This window comes from Protobothrops mucrosquamatus, unplaced genomic scaffold (genome assembly GCF_001527695.2).
Source record: "Protobothrops mucrosquamatus isolate PMUCROS unplaced genomic scaffold, P.Mucros_1.0 scaffold140, whole genome shotgun sequence".
Taxonomy (NCBI): Eukaryota; Metazoa; Chordata; class Lepidosauria; order Squamata; family Viperidae; genus Protobothrops; species Protobothrops mucrosquamatus.
This window is the reverse complement of record NW_015386506.1, coordinates 79,268-95,265: the sequence shown is the minus strand read 5'-3', so window position 1 is coordinate 95,265 and position 15,998 is coordinate 79,268. Positions and strand designations below refer to the sequence as shown.

At 37.1% G+C, this 15,998-nt stretch overlaps 1 protein-coding gene across 4 annotated transcripts in view; it reads left to right on the top strand.

The window, feature by feature from the left end:
• The first annotated feature begins 815 nt into the window (after positions 1–815).
• Positions 816–15,998, top strand: part of SMG7 (SMG7 nonsense mediated mRNA decay factor) — a 40,339-nt gene continuing 25,156 nt past the window's right edge. For all 4 annotated transcript variants that reach the window (XM_015813124.1, XM_015813123.1, XM_015813121.1 and 1 more), the window contains exons 1-9: positions 816–883; positions 2,137–2,269; positions 4,441–4,612; positions 5,297–5,368; positions 6,609–6,759; positions 7,434–7,569; positions 9,011–9,173; positions 10,596–10,752; positions 14,195–14,265. In XM_015813124.1, coding sequence (XP_015668610.1) covers positions 831–883; positions 2,137–2,269; positions 4,441–4,612; positions 5,297–5,368; positions 6,609–6,759; positions 7,434–7,569; positions 9,011–9,173; positions 10,596–10,752; positions 14,195–14,265 — 1,108 coding nt within the window. In that variant the 5' untranslated portion in view covers positions 816–830. The remainder of the gene's footprint in view (positions 884–2,136; positions 2,270–4,440; positions 4,613–5,296; positions 5,369–6,608; positions 6,760–7,433; positions 7,570–9,010; positions 9,174–10,595; positions 10,753–14,194; positions 14,266–15,998) is intronic.

Sequence of the window (15,998 nt, the reverse complement as noted above, 5' to 3'; positions counted from 1 at the left end):
AGGTATTATATAAAACATTTATTAATGGGATCCATACAGTTTTTCACATTGAGAAAGGTTTCTCAGGTATCTCAAGTTTGAGGACCATTAGTCTAGAGCAGGGGTGTCAAACTCAATTTCATTGAGGGCCACATCAGCATTGCGGTTGCCCTTGGGGGGGCGGTGGGTGTGGCCAGGGTGGGTGCGGACTACTGGGTGGACGTGGATGGAGTGGGTGTGGCCTACTGGATGGGCATGGCCAGCTCTACATCGTTCGTGTCAAGGGTGCCTGTGGGGACCTGGGAAGGAGTGGGACAGATCTGAGGGTCTCTGGCAGAAGATTGTGGGACCGGGGCAAACGCCAAGGCGATGGTGCATTTCTTCATTCCTCACAAAGGGTGACACCTCCCCAGCATGCACCCAGGGGGTGGGGCCAACACAGCAGGGGCTGGTTCCTCGCTGTTTTCAGACGGCCTTGTGGAGCTAAGACTGAATGCATTTCAGCATAGAGGGCCACCACAAAATTGTACATTGGCTCCCAGCCAGCCTGGGCCAGGGCCAAGGCAGAGGGGGCCGTTCCCTCACTGTTTCCAGGATGGCTTCGCGGGCCACATGAAACCACTTCGCGGGTCGTATGCGGCCCCCAGGCCTTGTGTTTGACATGTCTGGTCTAGAGGAAATGCACATAGAGACAGACACGTGTACACACACACAAACAAACACACATATACACATATGCAAACACACACACACACACACACACACATATATCTATGTATTTTTCAGATTCGAAGCTGGGACCAGCTGAAGCCTGGACATCTCGACAGGCTTTACAGGACTTATACCAGAAAATGTTAGTAACAGATTTGGAGTATGCATTGGATAAAAAAGTGGAACAGGATCTGTAAGTATAAATAAGTGTGGATTACATTTTTTTAAAAAGATGCCAATAGTCCTTGACTTAACAACCATTCGCTTAACTAAGTTACAATGGCCTTGGGTTTACAACCTGTACTTGTGTTTACAATTATCACACCATCCCCCACAGTCACATGGTCGCAATTCAGGCACTTGGCAGCTGCCTTACATTTATGACCAGTTGCAGCATTCTGCAGTCACGTAGTCCCAATTTGCGATCTTTTTTGCCAGTTTCTGGCAAAAAAAAGCCCATTGAAGAACTGGGGTTCATTTAATGACTACCATAAAAATTGTCATTAAATCCAGTCCAACTTGCAATAACTTACAACCAAAATTCTGGTCCCAGTTGTGATAAGTCCAGGACTATCTGTATATTCTCTTTTTTTTAACTGAGCAAGATCTGTGGAGACTGGAAAATTATTTTGAAAACTTGGATTTTAGCTGAAACTTCCGATTCTTTTTTCCTACACTGCAAGTGGTTGGTGGTAATATAAGAGAGATAATATAATAGCGATTTGGCTGATTTCAAGCACATATTAAGTCCCAATTTAAAAAAGGATAAGCTTTGTCGTTCAGCTTACAGACTTATAAAAAAAGAAAGAGGAGAAGGAAAACAGAAAGTTGGGAAACCATTCATTCAAGCCAAAGCCTTGGATGAATTTATATCCAGTTTAACCTTGGCTAATTTGCACTTCCTGTAGGTACTAAATATTAGCTGACAGTTTTTCACATCCCTGCCCAGTATCTGTGTCCAGAATGCATAGCCTTTCAATTCCAAGGCATTTGCTGCATCACAAGTGTAGTGTTCTACTTTGCAGAGAAGGAAGAAAGAAACTCCCTGCATTTGTAGACAGACAGGTACATTTTCCCCGTGTCACAATGTGCTTTTTGAGAGAGAAGTCATCCTTTCACTGGGCTTTTTTCTACTGAGCAATCTGGGTTTTTTTGATCCATACCAAAAAAGGGTAATACTCTCAATTCTTATTTCTTATTGTCAAGCTTTCTGACAGTCCTCATTGCCATGAATATTTTTGGTCAGTGCTGATGTTTGACATAAGTGTCAACAAGTGAAGAGAAGGGTTATGTAGATACACGGTCATAACATAAAGATAATATTTGTGGTACTCTAGAAGCTTCATTGAAACAGCACTCCCCTGTTCCCTTCTCCTTCAACAGGGTATCATTCAGTGTGCCAGTTTTTATGTAACATGGAATAATGAAAGGTTCTCCTTTTTTTAGATGGAATCATGCCTTTAAGAATCAGATCACAACTTTACAGGGTCAAGCAAAAAACCGATCAAATCCAAATCGGAGTGAAGTTCAAGCAAACCTCTCTCTATTCCTAGAAGCAGCTAGTGGCTTCTATACGCAGGTGAGTCAAGGTGACCACGATGTGGAAACTGTATTGTTGCTCAATGATATGAAATTTTATTTATTAAAATGTATTGGCTGCTCAATTACTGTAGCCTGGGCTGTGCACAAAACTAAAAAAAGAGATTAAAAATAGCTAAAGATGTTAAATCAACAGGCAGCCTGAATTAAAATATTCTAATAACAAAATCCACAAAACAAAACTGGGGCCGTTAAACAAATAACAGACATCAACTCCAGACTTGGAGGACTGTAGGAGAGAGGGCACAATGAGTACTGCAAATTTATTTTCCCATTAGAAAAGGCAAGAGATGTCTCCACAACATTTAACCATAAAGACTTTAGGAAAGTATACAGATACTCCAAATAACTATTCTGTCCTCCCTTCCTTTCCCCTTTGTCTAATTTTAATTTACATTCTGTACCAGCCTAGCCATTGCATCTGATGAAGTGAGCTGTAGCTTGCAAAAACCTTTAATAAAATTTGTTAGTTGGAAAACAATTATTGATTTACAGTACTTAAACTGTAGATTAGTATTTACAAGAGATAGACTTTTCATAATATATCTCTTATGTTTTCTTTGTTCCTGTTTGCTTGCACCTATGTTAATATTTATGAAATTATCTTCCCAAAAAACACCAAAAATTGTAGGGATTCTGAAATAACAAAGAATTGCAAATTAATTAAAGTTATACTTAGCTTTGATTTAAAAAAAATAAGATATCAGTTATAACTGATATCTTAAGGCCACATAATAGACTCCATTGTTCTTTAGTCTGAAGGAATCTGATTTTATATATTGTATTTTTGTAGCTTCATACCAGAGGCTTAGATAGAATCATAAACAATGGAGTCATTAGGCTGGTCCAAATAATGTAGTAAACTATGAACTGTTGTAGAACCCAACTATGCATTTCAAGCTCACCAATAAAACTCTTATCTCTCTCTACTTCACATTTTCAAACAGATGCAAAAAAGTTAGATAGTTTTATGAAGAAGTTCTATATATAGCAGCATGTAGGAAATCTGCCATATGTGAGTCTCATGGTTACAATCTTGAGTGTCTCCCCATGTTTTAAGTTACCAGATTTTGAGTTGTGCTTTTCTAGGTCTCAGAGTTCTTTGCTATCTTTTTATGATAGTTTTCTCGGTATGAGAATCAGGCTGTCACCCCACCCACTCTTAAAATGTTATGTGTAAGCCATGCATGTTATTTTTCTTGGTGTTTTATGCTAATCAAGCCTTTCTGGTTTAATTTTAAGAAATTAAAATAAGAATGGCCTGAGATAGATAGATAGATAGATAGACAGACAGACAGACAGACAGACAGACAGACAGACAGACAGACAGACAGACAGACAGATTCATTCAGTCCCTAGTTTTAAAAGTTTATATAGAAAAAAACCAACACCGATAACCAAATATGATGGCTATATGTTACCTTCAAGATAAGAATATCAGTGTCTGAAATAAGAGTACATATGTCTGAAATGCTAATTTTTAGAAAATTATAAAAATGGAGATAGCAATCCTGTTTTGAGATTTTTCTCTGGTATTAATTTGGCTGCTTTGGAAAATGGAATGATGAACTAGAACTCTCTATCTACCTACCTATCTACCAATACTAGTTTGGTATAGTAGTTAAAGAAACCAGGCTAGAAACCTAGGAGATCATGAATCCTAGTCCTGCTTTAGTCCTGAATCCATCTTAGATCAATCACTTTCTCCCACATCCCAAAGAGGAAGGACAGTGGCAAACCATTTCTAAAAACCTTGTTAAGAAAATTCTAGGGATTTGTCCAGGTAGTTGCCAGGAATCAAGATTGGTACTTAAATTATTTTAAAACAAATCAGACCATGGGTCTCTCTTTTACCTCATTTATTCTCAGTTAATAACAGCTCTTTACAATCTCTAAAGTCATTATCATCTCTATGTTGTAATATTTTTTGACCACTGAATATTGGGACTTTTTTTAACCAGTGAGTTCAAAACTTCCCATCTTAAGAACAAATAAAACAAGAATGGTAAAATGGTTTATTTTTCTATTAAATTTTCTTGAATTTAATAGAAATATAAAGTGATTACGATGGAGAATAACAAAGAGAAATGTTTAACTAAGCTTCAGTAGAGAATCTGAAATGTAGATATAATTGATAATTCCTAATTTCAGCTACTGCAGGAGCTGTGCACGGTATTTAATGTGGATTTGCCCTGCCGTGTGAAGTCCTCTCAGTTGGGAATTATCAGCAATAAACAGACGCACACCAGCGCCATAGTGAAGCCACAATCTAGCTCCTGCTCATATATATGCCAGCACTGCCTTGTCCACCTTGGAGACATCGGTAAGTATCAGAAGTAGGAAAAGTTATTTTTAAAGCTTATCTTCAGAGTGTTGAAAAATATCCAAATGGTAGAGTCTCAAGGAGGGATGGAAAAAGTAGACACATCAATCTCTGAAGACAATACAAGACTACATATTCTATAGTGTCTTGAAGATGCCACATTTAAGTGACACTGGCCTTGTGAAATTGCAGTACAAACAGGACATTTGGATTGTAGATTGTAGAAATCTTTAAAGTGATGGTCACCTGTGCAGTTTTCTAACTCTGGTTACTAATTAGTTTTTCAATCTTTCTTAGACAACAAAATATTTAGCATCTAATGGAATGACATGTCAAGGGGTAATTATGTCATGAAGATAGAGGGTAAGCGCATGAACCAGAGAGTAGGAGCAGATCAAAGTCCAGCATCCTGTCCCTTACCGTAGCCAGCCAGATTCCTTTTACTACTCTCGAGCAGGAGAAAGTAATAATAATCCCAGTTTGTGCCTTCATCGATAGTTGTCATAGCTTAGCAATTTTGTCACAGTCGACTATGTAAAACTCAAAACAATATATTTGGAAGATCGCTAATCTTACACGAACCACTATGTATTGTGCACAAAACAAGTTATTTTAGCAATTGGGTGTATAGCTCATTGACTAGTAAACTAGTATTCTGTTTAAAATAAAACCATCTCTTCCCAGCTCGCTACAGAAATCAGACCAGCCAGGCTGAATCCTATTATAGGCATGCAGCTCAGCTTGTCCCCTCCAATGGTGAGTTTTGAAAGTGTAATACACGTGGTTGAATAACTTCTGTTAACAGCAGACGAGGTTTCTTTTTATTTAGGATACCAGTTTTAAGTACTTAAAATTCCACAGTCATTGCAAGGAAAGAAGGAAAACAGAGCAATCTTTCTAAAACCAGCATAATCACTGCTGAGGATTGTATATCAGAAGTAGCCCTGTTTCAACAGAACCTTACAGGGTGCTTATTAATGTTTTTTTCTATAGGTAGTTGTGCTGGACCAGTGTAACTCTGGCCAGAGCATATTTAGCTTAAGGAGACATGGTTAACCCTTTAAATCAGGGGTAGTCAACCTTGCTCTTTTATGACTCGTGGACTTCAACTCCCAGAATTCCTGAGCCAGCCATGCTTAGGGGAAAGGGAGAGGTTTCCAAGCTGAGCCATGCTGGCTCAGGAATTCTGGGAGTTGAAGTCCACGAGTCATAAAAGAGCCAAGGTTCCCCACCCCTGCTTTAAATGCTAAATGCGCATTTAGGATTTAAAGGGTTACACTGTCTTCTTAAGCTAAATATGCTCTGGCCAGAGTTACACTAGTTCAGCACAGTAGTCCTCAACTTACAACAGTTCATTTAGTGGCCATTCAGTTACAACGGCACTGAGAAAAGTGACTTACGACCATTTTGCACTGTTACAACCTTTGCAGCATCCCCGTGATCAAAATTCAGATGCTTGGCAACTGGTTCATACTTATGACCATTGCTGTGTCCCAAGGTCCTGCGATCCTCTTTTGCAACCTTTTGAAGGAAGTCAGATTCACTTAAAAAGCAAGTTACTAACTTATCAACTGCAGCAATTCACTTAACAACTCTGGCAAGAAAGGTGGCAAAATGGGTCAAAGCTCACTGTACAAATGTCTCATTAAGAACAGATATTTTGGATTCAGTTGTGGTTGTAAGTTGAGAACTACTTGTATTGCATATCTGACTGGAAAAGCTTTTTCAGACCTATCTTGTATTTTTTTAAATGTACATACCTTTTGTCTTATAAAAGAGAATTGTGTAAATGAATTATTGTGCTGTAAATTGAAGTTGTTCATATTTTTCAGCATTTAATTCAGAAAGTTCTGAATTCACGTGGGAATTGCAGATCAATAGCAATATGTGGACCAGGAGTTGGGGACTCCTAGTTTAGAATATAACAAGGACATTGGATTGCGCCTATAAAGCAAAACTGGAACTCAAGAACAAACCTTTTGTTTATCTTATTTAGGTCAGCCTTATAATCAGCTGGCTATTTTAGCATCCTCCAAAGGAGATCACCTGACCACAATTTTCTACTACTGCAGAAGCATTGCTGTGAAATTCCCTTTCCCAGCTGCTTCTACTAACCTACAAAAAGCACTTTCTAAAGCACTGGAAAGGTAAGGCTGAATGGATATATTTCAGAAAGGAAGGCATTCATGTATCATTGGACTTCGCTGTACAAATACCATTTTAGTCCAGGAACATCTGGGGATCATAAGTTCATGTATGCAAAGTATTAGCCATGTATAAGATTTAAAGTGTATATAGAGTCACCTTAGGCTTATAGATTGATTGTCCAAAGTGCAGCGTCAGTATATTCTCAAAAAAGTTGCAAGCAAATAATTTCCTGTCTTTTTATCCAGTACTAGTCTGATTGTAAATGAATTCCTAATTGTAAATACTGCATATAAATTAGATTATAATTTTATTTATGAGATGGAGCAGTCCTTGAATCAGTGGGTGGATGGATAGATTGATTTTCCTAACAGCTGGCTGTATCAAAACTGTACACCAGTGCAGTCTTGAGCTTCTATTATTAACATGGCTCTTTGCTTTGCTTTGTTTAATTGCGTTTTAGTGGATGATATGGTTTCCAAAGCAATTCTGTCTAGCTGCTAACTCTTTTACTAAATATTATTTCTCCAGTTCAACCCATAATTATTTTCTTAAATAAAGTCCATTAATAAATATGTATTTTATGCAGTAAATGTTTACAAAGTACATGTGTAATATAAAAGTTTGATATGTGTGCTTCCAAGACTAAAATACAATTTTTGTCTTATAATTGCAGTCGTGATGAGGTGAAAACTCAGTGGGGAATATCTGATTTCATTAAGACATTTATAAAATTCCATGGCCATGTATATCTGAGTAAGAATTTGGAGAAATTGAATCCTCTTCGTGAGAAATTAGAAGAGCAATTCAAGGTTAGTTTATGGAATACTTCCAGCTTTTCCTGCTGAACTAACATCCACATGAGATTGATTTAATTGATTTATTGATGCAACAATCCTTGGAAGCTCCTTCTAATCCATTTAAACATGTACAGGTAGTCCTTGATTTACAACAGTTCATTTAGCGACTGTTCGAAGTTACAACTGCACTGAAAAAAGTGATTTATGACCATTTTCACACTTGCAGCATCCCCATGGTCACGTGATTTATATTTGGATGCTTGACAACTGGTTCATATTTATGACAGTTGCAGAGTCCATGGGTCATGTGATCAACTTTTGCGACCTTCTGACCAGCAAAGTCAATGGGGAAAATAGATTCACTTAACAACCACATTACTAATTTAACAATTACAGTGATTTACTTAACAAATATGGCAAGAAAAGCCGTAAAATGGGGCAAAACGTACTTAACAAATTTCTCACTTAACAACATAAATTCTGGACTCAATTGTGGTCGTAAGTCGAGGACTACCTGTAGTAGAAATGCTGCATTTCTGTTCTTTATTGGCTTAAGAAAGCGGACAACCGTTACGATATCATATCCTTTTCTTGCAAGATGCCCCAATGATAGTGCGCTGTAATACTTACATACTTACACATTTGGCATTAAAATCATTATGTTTCCATCTGTAACTCCTACTTGAAATCCTGGGTCTTAAAAAGCATAGTTGCAATTCATTTTGCTGCTTGTGTTTTTGCTCTTTACACTTCAAACAACAGACTAATAGCATGCTGATTTTAACATTTTAATAAAAACACTGGAAGTTTTTAAGAAGAGACTGGACAGCCATTTGTCCAAAATGGTGTAGGGTTTCCTGGCTGAGCAGGGAGTTGGACTAGATGGCCTCCAAGGTCCCTTCCAACTTTATTATTATTATTATTATTATGAAGGGATTAAATTTATATTGATAGATGTATATAAAAAGAGAGAAGAGGATAAAGAGGGACAGGCAGACAGAATTGTTTTTGCAAATAATTTTTGTTGCAAAGTTGTTTGAATCTGTAATTTGAATTTCTACCTAGACTGCTTAGATAGGTGGATTCCTATCAGTGATTCTGTGTATTCCTATCCAGCAGCAATTGATAGACAAAAGGCAGTAATGCAATGGTCTCTCCAGGGATAGCATTTTCGCCTACATAAGTGAATTGTCATTCAGCGATAAAATGAAGAATTAAAAGAATTGAAGACCATCAAGGGGACTTAAGTAAATCTGAGACAATTTTTGTATATAGCTATTTGTATATGCACAGTTTCATATGGTTTTACATACATTGCCAGGCTGGAGGTAATTGAGTGTTAATTAGTCTACAGCAGTATATTAGATGGTCTGTAATAGCTCCCAGTCAGATTGAGCAATTAAGCATGTATATTTTTGAAAGGTTGCTTTATGTGTTTTTTTTTTAATTTCAGAGGTTGCTGTTCCAAAAAACCTTCAATTCTCAACAGCTTGTCCATATTGCTGTCATCAACCTGTTTCAGTTGCACCATTTACGGGATTTTAGCAATGAAACTGAACAGCATAGTTACAGTCAGGATGAACAGCTCTGCTGGACACAATTACTGGCACTCTTCAGTAAGTTATACAGTTGACAGAGTATTTTTGCACAGCTATTGGCTAGATTGCTTTTTAACCAAGTCTGTTGTATCCTGGAATGAGATTATAATCTCCGGAGTGGGTTCAACACTGCATAGGCTGATTGTGCAGTGAGAAGAAGCAGTTGCTTGTGATGCCAGTGCTGTTCTTGAATTGCATTACTGCGGCATGATCTTATAGCCAGGTCTCACAGTTACTACTTCTGGAGGAGAAATTGTGAATTAGTTGGGTTCTTATTGATTAATTATGAATAAATTGATTACGTTTGCTAAACCTTATGACTCCTTTATTTCCATTTAATCATTGATTTAATCCCCACCTTCCTGTTGTATCCTCGTATTTCCTTTGGCATGTTGAAAGAAGAATATCTGCATCTGGGGGGGGGGGGTGTTTTAAGGTATAGGCTATCTGTACCATATAGAATCCTGACATTAAAAGATCCTAAACTATATAATTTCCTCCTATAATTTTTTTTAGCACATAGAAAAATTATAAGGAAGTGGTGGAGCCACACTGACCATATTCCCATATTATTACTTCATATTTTGCATATATTTAAATGCTAAAACAGAGATAATGAAGGTAGTCTTTCTATTTAGAATTGGTTGCTTAATGACCATTCAAAATTATGCTGGACTGAAAGTCACAACTCAGTCAAAGTTATGACTACTGTGCTGCACTATCACATGATCACATTTTAGGCACTTGGCAACTGCCTCACATTTACAACTGGTTGCAGCATCCAGTGGTCACTTGGAAGCGTATTGTGATTTATTTGCTGTTTTCTAGCAAAAAACACCCTGTGGATTAGCTGGATTCAGACTTATGACATGTGATTTGCTTAACAGAAATGGTGACTTGCTTAATGACCATCATAAAAATGGTCATGAAATTGATTCTGGTTACTTGGTGACTTGACTTACAACCCCAATGACAGAAAACCAAAATTCTGGGCTCAGTTGTGATCTTAAGTTGATTACCCATATATCACTGTTTGCTCTGTTGGTAAGATCCTGTGCTCAACTTTTGCAATCATATGGTCAACTTTAGCATTTGTTAAGACTCAGTAGAGAACAATTTTTTCTCATGTTTTATATTAATAGTTTTATAAAAAATATTAGACATTATGAGTATCCATTATATATACTTCTTTCTTTTTTTCATTTTATCCAGTGTTATTAATTTTTTCCTGTCTTGTTTGTGTTTTTATTATTTTTGTTCCTATTTTTTAATATGCATTTTGTATTTTATCTTTTGAAATCAGTAAAAAATTCAAAAAAATATATTAAAACTGATGATCAGCAAGAAACCATTGTTACTGCTTGAATTGATAACCATTTTATCAGTATAGCGCTCAAAGTAATTAACTAAAAACACACACTGTACTTTTGTTTTCCTCAGTGTCTTTTCTTGGAATTTTGTGCAAGTGTCCACTTCAGAATGATTACCAAGAAGAATCTTGGGGTTCTTATCCCCTTCCTGCGCTCAAAGTGTCAATGGACTGGCTGAAACTTAGACCCAGTGTTTTTCAGGAGGCTGTGGTTGATGAAAGGCAATAGTAAGTCTTGTCTGCCTGTGTTTTTCCATTTTTTCTTTAGTTTAGATGAAGTAAATTAGTAATGAATAATCTAAATTTCTCCTGATATAAATACAACGAGCTTGTTTGTGGTTCAAGTTTTTATTAGTTTATCAGAATATAAAATACAGAGGAAAATAAAAAATAATGGGGAACTAGGGAAGGAAAAAGGGATAAAGAGAAAGTGTGGGGTAGGAGGAGAAAAAGAAAAATAGCATTGTCTTCTGACTCTTTTTGGTACAGTAGAAGATAGTAACATTACAGCCTCAACTTTTTACTTTTACTCAGTAGTATACACTACCCATTTCTATAACAGCAAACCTATCTAATCAGCAACACAAAGTTTCATTTTTTTCCACCTCAAGCACAAAATCCAGAAGCGATTGCCAAATAGGAATAAAATTAAATACACTCTTTTTTAAAAAAATAAAGCAATCAATTTAAACATCTCTGCTTTTTTTTTCTTTCCTACAATGAACTTTGAACTGAAAATTTGTAGACTTCATCTTGTTTTAGCTGTGAATTTTCTAGTGATAGTCTAGAAAATAAAATGTGTTCTACTATTTCACACAATCTTCAGTAGCCACTTTTTTCTTCTGTAACTCTGATCACAATTTGAAAAGGAAGAAATGGCTAATTTTCTGAAAGTACTATTAGCAATTCCTTGATTTGATCCCAGATTGGAGGATGAATAGCTTCAAACTAAAGTCACATAATTCTTAGTCACAAATGCGTAATGATTTAATGAATGAAATATGTTGTCACTTTTGCCCAAAAGTTTATTTTTATTTTTTCATTTATATCCCAGTTGTCCATGTTAATGGGATTCCAAGTTTTATAAATGGAATTTCCTAGCAGTCTTTCATTCGGGCAGTTAGCAATTCCACGCCTATTAACAGGTGTCTAGAGATGATGGCACCAGATTTGTTCTGCAAACTTATATATGATGAGGAAGCAGGATAAATCTTGTGAATGCCCTATTTGGGAAACAACATGGTTTATACCTATTAAACTAGCTCCAGTATATGTATTAGGACAAGTGAGACACAAATGAGGTAGGTAATATGGTCTTCCCTGTACTTGATTATAATAATTTATATAAATAATATGACAGTATGGGAGACCTTCTTTCATTAATATTAATGTGCCACTTTTACTTCCAAAGGATTCTAAGTGAGGCATGACAAACATAAATATAATACTGCTACATCCAACCATAAAGCTAAAATGAAAAGACACGCACAACACTCAGGATTTCAGATGTTAAAAGTCGATAATCAGGTTCCCTTTGATGAGGTTGATAGTGATGACGACGAATAAATGTTTTTACTTGAAATCTGAACTCTTCTGTCATTTGGGTGAATTGCATTTCCCCAGNGCATGACAAACATAAATATAATACTGCTACATCCAACCATAAAGCTAAAATGAAAAGACACGCACAACACTCAGGATTTCAGATGTTAAAAGTCGATAATCAGGTTCCCTTTGATGAGGTTGATAGTGATGACGACGAATAAATGTTTTTACTTGAAATCTGAACTCTTCTGTCATTTGGGTGAATTGCATTTCCCCAGGGAACAAACTTCGTAGTCAAAATTTCTTCATTAAAATAATTGTGGATAGTTATGCTGTCAGTTATTTCCACTTGTGAAATCAGTTATATCCATAGCTTATCTCTAAAGCGTGCATCAGTCTTTTAAGTATGCAAGTGTTTGTGTTGTAATAATGTCATCATAGCTGGATTTCAGTTACATAGCCTCTCAAGATATCTAGGCTGGCTGTACCTCATTACCTAGTGCCAGATATTGAAATAGATAAAAATAAAGCAAATTAATAAAGATCAGATGATAATACTCAGTCATAGTTACCATATAATTCTAAAACTGAGCTGAAGATGATGTATCCCTCTAAGTGGCATTTTGCAGTAGAGTTATAGTTTGAGATCTACATAGAGCACAAATTATTTTCCACTCAATAGCTGTTTAAGCTGTTTTACAATAGAGGAATGTAAAGCAAATATAAAGACTGTAAATCAGTGAAATCTGGAATCAAAGAAGGATATAAACAATGGGTGTTAGTAGTGCATTTCTGATTGTAAAGGGTAAAATAAAGACATGAGAGCATGTTCTTTTATTTTCCTGTCATGTGACAAGTTACCTGTCATGTGACAAGTTATCCTTTCCTCTTTCTGGGCAGATTTAAAGAGGAAAATGAAATAAGGTTTGTCAGTTATGGCATAAGTCAGAAATAAACTCTTATTTTGCGACTTTAAAAAATGGGCACTTTTTATTAAGCCTGGAAGAATCCTTTGCCATTAAAAATCTAGACATTATACATAGTTTTTGAATAATTTATTTTCATATATACATCAGTTTATATACTCCATCCTTCAAGGTACACCAAACATAAAACCACATACTTTAAACAAAATTGTAAACAAAATTGTAAATTGTAAATTAAAACAAATATCTAGCCAACAGCAAAATCTGTCAAAATGGTGGCCTGGCATCACTGTTATCTATCAAATATTTGCTGGAATAAAATTGTCTTCATAGCCTTCCAGAAACTAAAGGGTTGGGGACTCTGTATACTTTGAGGTATATTGTTCTTCAGAATGGGACAGCCACCAAGAAGTTTTACCTTTTTGTTCCACTCTCTTCACTTAACATTGAGTGGGGACACTCAGCATCCACATTTCAAAAAATGCACAAGACTGGCTGAATCCAAGCAAGAGAGAAAATGGGACTTAAAGCCATGTAAGACTTTTTAGGTTAGTTAAAGCTAATGGAGAAAATTATGTAAAAGGTAAAAGTCCCTCTGGATCATAAATATACTATAGCACTCTGTCCCCACAAGGATGGACCAAATACTTGTGAGAAGGCTTCGGGTTAGACATGGAGTCAATAGCTATGTGTCTGAGCTTTGTAGGTCTAAGAGATTGTGCCCAGTAATGAAAATGTCAGAGCTTCTGTCAGTATTCCTTAGAAACTGACTTAAAAGAGTCTACTGAAAGGAACAACTAAGGAATTTCCCAAAATGGGATAGACAGGCATCCTACAATTCTTCATCCATTTGTGTTGTATAGAGGAAAAACCAAGTAGCTACTTCAGGATTGAAATAAAATACGATTACAAGGCATTGTTTTATGGTGGCATTAAGCAATAGAATAATGTGTGACTGTGTTATTTAAATGATGCTGTAGACATACCAGGGGAAAATTGTACTGAAAATACAGCAAGATAGTTACTGGAATTTTCAGAAAAGGATCTTGGATAGAATTAATTTTTGTAGATTATGTCAGAAGAGATCTGATAAGAAATGGGGCTTTTGATGCAGTAAGGACCAGGTATGCAATGGAAGAGGCAATAGTGAGTGTGCCGTGTGTTAAAGTGTTAAGTATAAAATTCTTCTTGCTTTGCAGTGTTTGGCCTTGGCTGATTTCTCTTCTAAACAGTTTTCAGCCTCATGAGGAAGACCTTTCCTGCCCTAATGGTAAGAACATTCCCTTATGACAGTCTGAGAAAGAGAAGAGCAGGGTGAAGTCAAGAACAATGTAATAGGAAAACACTGAGGAGCTTGTGTATAAGTTTAAGTTAAATCGAAACTATTTTAGCTCATGTTGACTTCATTGATTCTGAGAAGTACCTTCTAAGTCAGTGTTTCTCAACCTTGACAATTTTAAGGCATGTGGACTTCAACTCCCAGAATTCCACAGCCAGCATTGCTGGCTGTGGAATTCTGGGAGTTGAAGTCCACATGCCTTAAAATTGTCAAGGTTGAGAAACACTGTTCTAAGTACTCATTAAATTGTGTAGATTCTATTCTATGCCCTCAGCCGGCAACACTTTATTTTCCCAAGCTGCTCTTCAGTGCCATTGATGGTACAGTTTGTTTACAGTTTTATATTTATATATCACCAGTTGTAAAAAAATCATATGGGTTGCAACAGTCAATCAAATTATTGGTAGCGCAGAGAAATAAGACCACAAGAAGGGATCCAAATGAGACCAACCCCCTAAAAAAGTCAAAATCAGCAGATGAAAATAAATGATAATAGGAATATTCATCGATGTGACAAATATAGACTTTTTCAGAATGGTTACTGAAGCTGGAGAACATTCTGTGCAATCTTAATTATGAATTTCCTTATTAATTTTACTTTCAGGCAGAATTACATTTGTTCTCTTTTGAATTAAAATTTTAATACATTCTAACTACAGGTGGTTCTCAATTTATGGCCGGCCATTTTACACTATTCAAAATTAAGATGGCTTTGGGACAGGTGCTGTACAGGCACCATATAATGTCACAGCTACCTGCGGTCACATGACCGCAATTCGGGCTTTTGGCAACTGGCTCATCTTTACGACTGACTGCAGCATCCTGCAGGCACACGATTGTAATTTGCAACATTTTTTGCCAGTTTTGGAAGAATAGTTTTGCTTAATGATTTCGTGATTTGCTTTAACAACTATGGTGATTCATTTAATGACTGCTGCAAAAAATGTTTTAAAAAAAGGGCCCTGTCGTATCAGTTCCTTGATTTACAACCACCAACAACTTATGACTGGATTTCCGGTTCCAATTGTAGTTGCAAGTTGAGGACTACTTTACAACCACAACTGGGACAAGGACATCTAGCACTAAGCTGTTCACTTATAAAGGGCAAGCTGATATGACTGCTTCGCTTAGCAAGGGCACTCCCCGTTGCCATCATTAAACAAATTCCACCAACTGTGAGCCAAGGACCCACCCTAAGCCATGCCATTCCAGGCTTGGTCCCTCCCAGCCCAGAGCCTCGGTAAAGTAAGGAACTGCTTCCTCTTCAATTCCCCCTTCCCTCTTATCACCCCCTATCACCCCATCTCTGCCCTACTGCCTGTGCTGCACCCTGTCTGGCGAGGTGGCAAGCAACCCTACGTGGCTCTGGAACTGCTTGCCCTGTAAGAAGCCCTTGAGCCACAGCAAAAATCCCCCGGAAGCCCCATCAGCATAAGGGGCAGCCTCAGTGTGGCACAAAGCCACAACTGTCCTGGAAGCTCCAACTGCCTATAGAAGCCCTAAAAGCATGGCAGCGCAGTTGAGTAGCATGGCACGAAGCCGCAGCCCAGTTGCACGGTGCAAAGCCAGCAGTGCAGGGCAAAGCCTTTGTCACCCCACGAAGCCCCAGTTGTCTCAACTCAGCCACATTCATTGCCCTGCACTCCTAGACCTACAGTATGTTG